The 10,320-nt window shown below is 36.4% G+C and overlaps 1 protein-coding gene across 4 annotated transcripts; it reads left to right on the top strand.

Annotated features, from left to right (window-relative positions):
- Positions 1-1,643: 1,643 nt before the first annotated feature.
- Positions 1,644-9,673, top strand: LOC117988306 (sodium-coupled monocarboxylate transporter 2-like). Of its 4 annotated transcripts, XM_069502867.1 has the most exons (12): positions 1,844-1,959; positions 3,059-3,241; positions 3,322-3,446; positions 3,894-4,046; positions 4,443-4,662; positions 4,855-5,125; positions 5,643-5,731; positions 5,808-5,916; positions 6,224-6,385; positions 6,915-7,010; positions 7,418-7,500; positions 9,353-9,673. In XM_069502867.1, exons 2-12 carry the CDS (start codon positions 3,231-3,233, stop codon positions 9,648-9,650), a joined length of 1,617 nt encoding a protein of 538 aa, XP_069358968.1. In that variant the 5' UTR covers positions 1,844-1,959; positions 3,059-3,230; the 3' UTR covers positions 9,651-9,673. The 4 variants fall into 4 exon arrangements, 2 of the variants coding, with proteins under 2 accessions (XP_034831327.1, XP_069358968.1); XR_011237510.1 differs by lacking the exon at positions 3,059-3,241 and having other exon boundaries at positions 1,644-1,959; positions 6,224-6,389; positions 9,353-9,405; XM_034975436.2 differs by lacking the exon at positions 3,059-3,241 and having other exon boundaries at positions 1,645-1,959.
- Positions 9,674-10,320: the final 647 nt, after the last annotated feature.

The raw sequence follows: 10,320 nt of genomic DNA, 5'->3' as shown, positions 1-10,320 counted from the left end.
TACCCCTCACTGCTGGGGGTCGTGATCCATTTAAATAGCAGTGGTTTTCTTAGGATTATAATAATCGGGTGATTTCCTAAATCCTGACGCATTTTTGTGTTGGTACTTAATTATTTTTCACTGTGATCGCTCAAACTACCGATATCCTCTTAAAACATCTCGATGGCAGCCCTGAATAGGTTGCTCTCTGTCACCCAGTGTTCTGGACAAGAAATATTTGTGATATTTTGTATTAGATGATTTGTGTACAGAAATGTACGTTCGGGTTGTGGTGGTTCATTGAATTATGGCCTTTAAATCATGTGGTATAGGTATTATTGTGGCATGTACATTTTGTGTGGGGTTGACTGTACGTACCTACCTATGAGGGCGAATTTATCGCGCCATTAGAATCGTGTAGGAAAAGGGATAAAATTATAACAAAATGGTTTTGTCTGGTGGGAGGCTTCGGTCGTGACTAGGTGGCTACGTGCCCTACCATGCTGTCTTGCTGCCAGACGAATACCTAAAGTAGGTAGCCCATGTAACTTTTGGATAACTCATTTAAAGAGAGACAAGGACAAATTATTATTATTATTATTTTCTATGTAATGTAAATTTTAGAAGGACAGGATTACTTAATACTTGCCAAGTTGAGAACTGGGAAGTGAGAACCACTTCAATTTTGAAAGTCAGTTAAAAATTAAAAAGTTCTAATAGCACGCCATCTATTGAATAGCGCCACAACTCCTTAACCAGAACGATGGAAACGCATTTAAAAACCTAGCTAGCTGCAGGCTATGAAACTTGGTCATAGTTATAGATATTAATAAAAGATGGCTCTGGCAAAGATAAGTAGCAAAAATAAAAGAAACGTGTCCACTGTCCATGGTCTTTATTAAATTTTTTATTTTTTTTTTTGCTTTTCATTTTAAATATAAAAGAGTATCGAAAAGTCTTAATATACTTGAGTACCCCAAATCTAACATGATTGTTACCAAATTAGTAGTAACTTTTTAACTAATTAAGTAATTAGGTAGTAAAAAATAAAAAACCGGCCAAGTGCGAATCAGGCTCGCGCATTGAGGGTTCCGTACTACAGTCGTATTATTTCGATATTTTGCACGATCATTCAAAAATTATCATGCATAAAAATAAATAAAAATCTGTTTAAGAATGTACAGGTACCCCGTACCTTTCATATGATATCCCACTTGAAATAGTTACTTACTTCGAAAATTGAAAATACTTATTATTAGTTCATGACCACAATTTAATTTTTTTTGCATGATCTAACCCTAAATTCACGGTTTTCAGTTTTTTGCCCAAATGTCAGCTATAAGATGTACCTACCTGCCAAATTTCATGATGAGGTCAACGGGAAGTACCCTGTAGGTTTCTTGACAGACAGACAGACAGACAGACAGACAGACAACAAAGTGATCCTATAAGTGTTCCGTTTTTCCTTTTGAGGTACGGAACCCTAAAAACGTACTCGGTAGGACTGGTAGATAGTAAAACAGATACTTTAGAGAAGCTAATAATTACCTGCTTTTTATCTAATTCAAGGGCAATAATTAACCTTTAATAAAATAGAAGAAAATAAATCCATTGTTTGCCAAAAGGTTCAATATAAATCCATCATTATCTTATTGTTCAGTACTACGTTGTGTTGATATGAAATTATTCGCACGCGGGCGCACGACAGAAACACGTTATATCAAAAGTTAATTAACGACGCTATTTAATTTGAATTTTTAATTAAATAAACAAAACAAAAATGAGGAATACCACAATACCAGTGTCTCCAATTTATTTTAATGTGGCTGAATATTGCTTATTCGGAATCAATTTGGGCGTTGTTATTGGAATAATCTTGTATTTTTTGTTTGTGAATAATAAATACAACACGGTGGCTGGATTTCTGTTTGGTGCAAAAAACATGTCTGTCGTATCAATTTCTTTGGCTTTGATAGCTAGGTGAGTTCGTTTTCTATAATATTTTACTTTTTCTAATTAATGATTAGGCAACAGTGATATTGAAAGGCCATTCAAACGGTGGGCTGATGAGATAATACAAATTGCAGGAAATAACTTGTATCTGGGCGAGGATAATGAGAAGTGGAAGAGGTTGAGAGAGGGATTTGCCCGCAAAGGGGCTCATGTTCCATAGCGAATAGCGTTCCCTTACTAACATACCAACTTAGGAAAATAAGGAAAATGTACTAACTAATAAAACTATACTATGTAGCTAACTAAGGAAGTTTAGAATAAATGTCTTTTTATTTTATTTATTTATAATTTTATTAACGATTATATTTTACCTTTACAAAAATACCTTACCTAAGTATGTTTCAAAATTTTTATTGACTGAAAAATATCATTGATAAGTACCAACCTACCAACTTACTTATATTATACCTACCTACTTGTTATTTATTTCCTCTATTTTATATTATAGGTACCACTTACTTGTTCTATTTTACGTGGTAGGTAGGTACTTAACTACCTACCTACTTAATCGATTTATTACGGAATATTAGCATAAATAAATCGCTACAACTATGCGCGGAATTGCAATTCTTTTTAGGTAGGTACCTACTTATACCTACCCACATGGCATACTATTATTTACATCGAATCTTTGAGAAGGGCAATCGCCGAGTTTCTTGCTGGTTCTTCTCTGTAAAAAAGGCATTCCGAACCAGTGGCCAATTAAAAAGGACATTCATAAAAGCAATTCCTGCGCTAATTTTGAATGTCTCATAAAGATAACATTGTCCTGTGTTGAGCCTATAACTTTGATAGGACTATTTTGCTGGACATCGCTTCATTAACATTACAACTTTCTGATGGTGCCACCATGCTTGCGACAAACTACATACTTTTTTATACATGGCATAATCTTGTACCCATATCAAATATTTGAAAGGAGCAACCCCCGAGTTTCTTCTTCTTCTTCTCGGTAGGAAAGGCATTCCGAACCAGTGGTAGATGCATCCGACTATTCGAAAGTACTTGTAAAAGTTTATTTGAATAAAAAAGATTTTTATTTTATTTTATTTTTTAAACATTTTAGCAAGCATCGGCAAACACAACAGATGGCTTGCCTGCCAATCGGAGCGTTCCAAAGCGTTGGCAACACGGATTAGAGAAATTACTCATTTGTGGTTGGCAAGCATACCTACGCAACACGCGTCCACTTGCTGTTTGCTGTTTGTTGCAAGCATGTGGATCCGCCAGGACAAAAAATGACTATAGGGTTGCTAACATTAATTTTAATAATCGTAATTTTTTTGCATATAAACTTAAATAATATTTACAGTTTGATTTTTTTTTCAGTCATCTAACAAGCATAACATTACTCGGTGTGCCAGTTGAGATATATCTTCGAGGCACTCAGTATTGGGCATCGGCGCTGTCGCTTATCATTGTCACTTTCTTAACAGCTGTGATTTATTTGCCAGGTAGGTAAATATTTGTATGATGTCTCACTTTTATTTGTATGGTACATAATTTAATTTGTCTTTTCACGTACCTAATAGAAACTCAAACACTTTTTGAACATAATAGGCTGTAATTTATAGTCCTAATAATAATAATGGCTTTCCAAAGAAATCAAACTACCATGAGAAATAACAATAAATACCATAAATACTTTAGGTATTTATATTATAAGCTCTTTGCGAATTTCTAAAATTGTATAAGTTCCTAATTACTTACTATATGTACTATGTCGTTAAATTGTTATACATTTGCGTATCTTTTATTTGATTGGGTTGTAAACTTGTAACTTTGTAAAATGTTGACACTTGGTCAAAGGCAAGAATAGTACAATCGATGTAAAACGTTGCATTACATGCTGTGCACCAGTTAGTTAGTCTCTTATAAAACTATAACGTAATTTCTTTCAGTTTTCCACAGACTGCAGCTGTCATCTAGTTTCGAATACTTAGAAATAAGATTTTCTACACACACACGAACAATTGCGGCAGTATTGTTTGTTGTTAGTAAGCTTATGCTGTTGCCAATTGTGCCTTATGTACCACTTATGGCATTCAGATTAGGTAAGAATTAAGATGAATACATTAATACTATATTTATTTATGTAAAGTCCCATTGAGTAGTCCTAATACGACTAATTACGAGTAATTGTCTCATTTTATTCGTATTATTTTCTTGAAATTCAAGCACAGTTAAAGGCCAAAACTTCTGAGGCCGACCGTACATCTATAAAAGTTGGCAATAGCGATAGGACACAGAAATATTATTATTTAATTACAAACGTCCTTTATCATTATGTTATTGTGTGATATCGAAAATCATTTTTTACCGTCTAAAATCGGCTGCTATGGGATGAAAATCAGTTCCACGCAAAAGCGAAGCGCTCTAGTAGAAAAACACCTTTGATGTTGAACAACCTCTTTTCTTATTATAGTTATCAATCTATGTTTTATTTTCAGTAACAAATCCTCAAGCAAGTCGTATAACAGCAGTGGTATGCGTTGCTTGCTCCACTTTTATTGCCATTGGTGGCTTACGAGCTATAGTCGGGATTGGTATCGTGACGACTTTCTTGGCCTTCGCTGGCACTGCTCTACCGAGTGGCCTGGCTCTGTTGCCATTGGGCTTCAAACAAATGTGGGAGATTGCTAGTCATGGCAGTAGATTAGTTATTTACGAGTAAGTGCATTGAAAATATATTTGTCATTTATAACTCTCCGCTTATTCTGATTATATATTAACAAAAAGTTGACTGCACTCTTCTGTAGGATTATTTTGTGCACTTTCCATTTTTTGTGATTGCATTGCTTGGCACGAAAATCAACCTTGCCACCTTTGACTGCTGCCACAATCTTCAACTTTTAATTACAGCCCAGATCCCGAACTTGCTCACCACACTTCATTTTTCGTAGTAACATTGGCTTTAAGCACAAATTGGCTTTGGAAGATAGCTCTCAGTCAGTCTTCTCTACAAAAACTTTTAGCCGTGCCCACAATCAGCAAAGCCAGAATATGTTTGGCAATCTCCTGCGTTGGGATAATACTTATGAAGTTGTTATCATGTTTCCTTGGACTGGTGTTGTATGCTTGGTTTGCTGGCTGCGACCCGTTGCTGACTGGACAAATAAAGAAACATGAACAAGTAAGTGGGTACTTTATAGTTTTTCACCACATTATAATTATGTATCTATTTTTTTGGCGTTCCAAATGCAATATTATGAGTTTATGATTTTCATGGTAGGTAAATCTAATATAGCGCATAATATGATGACATAAATTGATATTTATCGAGTTCATTCGGTTGATTTGGTATCTATCAAGATAAATCTCACAATATGTAGATTTCTATAAGTAGGTAGGTGCCTATACGTATTAGACCGAAAATATGAACGTTACTTTTGCGATGGTTATTTTTAAAGTACAAGTAGATATAGTTGGAGCGTTTTTTTGAACTTCATCTTGCTAGTAGTAATGTATAGTACGCGACAGGTCGAGATAGCAATCGGGGTTTGAGGCGGGGGGACGCTCCGCATACCCACACGTCTCACGCGTGCTATAATATATTGTGAAGTGAAAAACAAAGATACCTACAAATCCATCACTATTCTGTACTTATACTACTTTAATATTATAGGAAAACTATTTTTTTTTCTTTCCAGTTGGTACCTCATTTTCTTAATAATTTATCAACAATGTTTCCAGGGATCTGTGGTATCTTTATAATTTCAATCTTTAGTGCAACTACGGGGTATGTAAATGGATCTAATACACAGTTTAATGACACTCGTTGCGTGTGTTTATTTATGATTGTGGTGTTGTTACAGCTGTATTGCGTCTATCATTAATTCAATATCAGGAGTTGTGTTTGAAGAATTTATAAGACCATGGATGCCTCAGAGTACAAATGAATTGGCCTGCTGCAAAATTATGAAGGTGGGTGGGCTTTAACTCATACTCAATCTTTTTTGATTGGTAGTGCGAGTATGCTTAGGTTTCTATAAAGGACAATTAGTTTTATTCAAATTTACAGAATTTAGCTTAGAAATAGAATGTAATGGAGGTGGGCGTTAATAGCTGTAACACAGTTGTTTTTAACTAACACAGCTCTTATCGTTTCCCTAGCATAAGTTCCTATGTCAATTTGAATAATAAATAAATTAATGACTTTGACTATGACAATATTTTTCACGAACTATAGAAGTCGAATACCTAAAGTGAATAAGGCAATATTATTTCACAGTTGCTATGCATATTGGTGGGATTATATTGCGCCTCTGTGATATGGCTAGCGAAGGAACTGGACCGCCTCCAACACGTCGCTTCAGGCGTCACGGGTGTAACAGCGGGTACTCTCCTCGGCCTTTTCACTTTGGGCATCGTTTTCTCAAGAGCAAATTGTTCTGTGAGTAGGTACATTGAAAAAAAAAACTTTTTGTTGATTGACAACCCTAATAATATTTTACAATTAATAGAATCATTGCCATCTAGTGTAAACATAATGAACCATTATGTAAATTACGTCGACACAAACCAATGAGATTAGCTTCATTTGACATTTTGCAACGTAGTGTGATACATTTGCTATAGATGGCGCTGATGTAAAAATAATTATAATAATATTATGAAGAAGTTCAAAACTTTGACGATAGATGAAGTTTTAAAATAATTTCATTTTCATTTTGAAATTTTTATTGTTGTTATAGCGGCAATAGAAATACGTACTGCACCTCTGTGTTTTCAACTCTCTACCTAATTCCTACGGTTCATGAGATACAATCCGCTGACGGACAGACGGATGGAAGGACAGAGAAGGCTTAGCTATAGAGTCTTGTTTTACCCTTTGGGTACGGAACCCTACCTGGTTTAATAATTAATTAACAATATCCCTATGCACCTATTAGAAAGAATACATAATTAACTTGCATTTACAGGGAGCGTTGAGCGGTTGCATACTGAGCCTACTACTCTGTGGCTGGCTGCTCATCGGTGCTGAGAACGCTTTAGCAACAGGGGCATTGACCTTTCAGGTAGTATAACCATAATTATACTGCTAATAGTCCTGAAATCTATAGATTATTCTGACTGAGATTTTTGTCTCTATTATATGCATGGGATTACGTAACAGATAGAGTTAGCCCTTGACAGCAATCTAACCTGGTGGTAAGTGACGATGCAGTCTAAGGCTGAAATCTATAGAGCGCATTTTGACTTTGCTTGATGTTTATGTGAGAGATATAGCTCTATCTCGTTTTAACTCTGTCTTAAGTCTAAGCAAAGTCAGAGTGCGCTCTATAGATCTCACTCTTAGAGAGTGCTATTACTAACTTCTGTAGAGGATAGAGTAGAGTGCAGTAGAAAACGTTGCCTGAATTTTGTCCCCTCCGGTCCTAGTCTGTCACAGCTCTTAAATATTATGATGTCCCCCTACTTTCAGGGCAAGCCGCTTGTCACCACGGGATGCGGCAAAGCGAACTTTACTCATTTGGTGAACGTGACAACAATCGTTTCTAACGCTGCGTGAGTATTATTTTTTGCCCAACAATATTTTAGGAGCTGGCGAACAAAACGGTGTCATTTAAAAAAAAATGTTTCATGCAAGTCAATTTTTTTTAAAACAGTCTTTTTCTGTAACTAGTTACTCTTAAAAATATGATCAAGACTCTACCATTGCAATGATAGAAAAGCCGATTTTAATGATAAGTGTCGCTATGAAACGGCAATAAGTACCTACTTATTTATCTATGCAAGTACCCAATATAGTCCAAATTACAAGACAAAGACGAATAGGCGCTAAAGTTTACGAGAGAGCAAATCTATTACTAGTAGTAGACTTGCTACTTGACTAGTCTAGACTAGACTAGAGATCGCAACCGAGGTAAACTGATTCACCCACTTTATCCCGCACCAGGTTAGTGCACTGTGCAGGGGATGTGCGGGTGTGCGGGACGTCCCCACCACGATTGCCATCTTGATCAGTTCTGTCGCGTACTATAATATATTCTCATCTGAAGATAAGCACACATAAACTGATTAGGTACGGTTATCATCGCCGCGATGTTCGCGCTAAAGATCCCCGGTAAAGTTTTAATCTCAGTTCGCTAACTCTGGTGATATCGACTTGAGCTCAGTTTTATTTGCCCCTTATTAAAACTTTTCCCATATTACTATTACTCGATTCTCGCATTTTTATGAGTTTTTCTAGTTTCTCTTCGGTCTTCCTTGTCACGGAATATTTAAAGGCTTGACCAAACAACATGCGATGGCAATGGCATACAAAACAATCCATACTAATATTATAAATGCGAAAGTGTGTCTGTCTGCTAGCTTTTCACGGCCCAACCGTTCAACCGATTTTGATGAAATTTCGTACAGAGTTAGCTTATATCCCGGGGAAGGACATAGGCTTCTTTTCATTCCGGAAAATTGATGAGTTCCCACGGGATTTTAAAAACCTAAATCCACGCGTACGAAGTCGCGGGCATCAGCTAGTACAATATAATTATTTCATTACTTTACAGAACCATACACAATTTACATAAAGTCTTACAAAGTTAAACAGTGGATATGGTTCGCCTAGCAGAAGGCATGCAAAAGTTAAAAGTAAAACAACATAATAATTACAATACTAGGTACCTACTCTAGTAAAAATAATAAAGGACATTACAATAATTTATAAAGATAAGCATACATAGGTACAGACATGACAAACATTTGTCCAACACGGCTCCAAGAAATAATTATACTTAATGCATGGAATTGTATGGAAGCTTTCACCAATTGTCAGGGTTGGAAAAAACTAAGGTTGAGATCTATAGAGCATACTTTGACTTTGCTCAGACTTAAGATTGAGTTAAAACGAGACAGAATCATGTGAGAGATATAGCTCTGTCGAAATCGAGAGTCGAAACAAGTAAAAAAAAATCATCACCACCGATTTAAATTTCATAAAGCTTTTAGTAATGCGTCGCGCAGTGTCTGTCCAAGCCTTTAAATCACTTCGTTTGTAGGCTCTGTCGTTCACTTTTAGTGGAGAACTATTCTATGCTATTACAGACTTAATGAAAGTACCTAGTTTAAGGCCTCAATTATACCCGTGAGTTTTGCTCTTACGTGATTCATCATCATCATCATCATCATCATCATCGACCAATAGACGTCTACTGCTGGATATAGGTCTCTTGTAGGGACTCCCACACGCCACGGTCTTGCGCCGCGTGGATCCAGCGGCTCCCTGCGACTCGTCTGATGTCGTCCGTCCACCTAGTGGGGGGTCTTGCGACGCTGCGTCTTCCGGTGCGAGGTCGCCATTCCAGCACCTTGGGACCCCAACTTACGTGATTAAGTGACAATTATTACCTTACTTTTTCAGTTCCCAACTGCCTGTGAAGCCGCTACAATCTCTCTTCCGAATCTCCTTCACGTACTGTCCATTCGCTGGAGCGGTTGCCGTGCTCATCATAGGCGTTCCCATGAGCTACCTCACCGGAAAATCGAAGACAGATTCCATGAACCCAGATGTATTCTGTCCTCTCACCCAGAGCTTCCTGCACAAGTTACCAGCAAGGAGTCGGTCCGCTTCTTCGGAATTTAGAACTCCTAACACACAAGAAGTCTACATGGCGCTGGATGAAGCTCTGAAACATTTGAAAGAAGTTATAGATCGGTAAAATAAAGAGACTGGGATTTTCTATAGATTTTATTATTATTATTGGTTAACGGTTCACAATCTTTCCATCTGTAATCTGTCGATAAGTGACTTAGCAATGTTGTTATCGATAAATTACTGATAATTATTATATTGAATATAATATAGGGTGTAACCTATGGTCTGACCAGAACCCATTTCAAAAACGAAGACAGGTGATGAAGGAGGTACTGATGATTAGTGATATGATACCACAAAAAAACGCGAAAAAATACACCAAAAAATAAATGAAAAATCCTATAATTAGCCTTTAATTACCCATTAGTTGTGTTTAAACAAAATGTTTCGACGACTCAGCAAGAAAATATGTTAATAAAGCACAATTACCGTCATTGACTTCCAAATCCGTAAATACCGGGTCTAAATAATGAATGTCATTTAACAATTCAATGCCTCCAGCAAATTTCACAGTCATCTTCCATTATTCATGCGACGTAACGATGATGTATGACGTGTCATTAAGTCTCTTACCTGATCCGAATTCGTGGCGTCATAAACATTTTCATTCGTCATTTTTCGCCTCATTCATCTCTGGTTAATCTCCATAAGTAAAATTGATGGATCGCGGTAATATAAGTCTTTACCGTGTTGATATTATTATCACTAGCTAAACCTACTTACTAGTTGTGGTT

This window comes from Maniola hyperantus, chromosome 14 (assembly GCF_902806685.2).
Source record: "Maniola hyperantus chromosome 14, iAphHyp1.2, whole genome shotgun sequence".
In the NCBI taxonomy this organism is placed as follows: Eukaryota; Metazoa; Arthropoda; class Insecta; order Lepidoptera; family Nymphalidae; genus Maniola; species Maniola hyperantus.
The sequence above is the reverse complement of the archived record's forward strand: the minus strand, read 5'-3'. Positions and strand labels throughout refer to the sequence as shown.

Excerpts from the sequence above, each read along its gene's own strand:
- LOC117988306 (XM_034975436.2), top strand. The coding sequence starts at position 1,760 with ATGAGGAATACCACAATACCAGTGTCTCCAATTTATTTTAATGTGGCT. Across the intron at positions 5,917-6,223 it reads CCTGCTGCAAAATTATGAAG|TTGCTATGCATATTGGTGGG; the intron begins GTGGGTGGGCTT and ends ATTATTTCACAG. Across the intron at positions 7,011-7,417 it reads CAGGGGCATTGACCTTTCAG|GGCAAGCCGCTTGTCACCAC; the intron begins GTAGTATAACCA and ends CCCTACTTTCAG.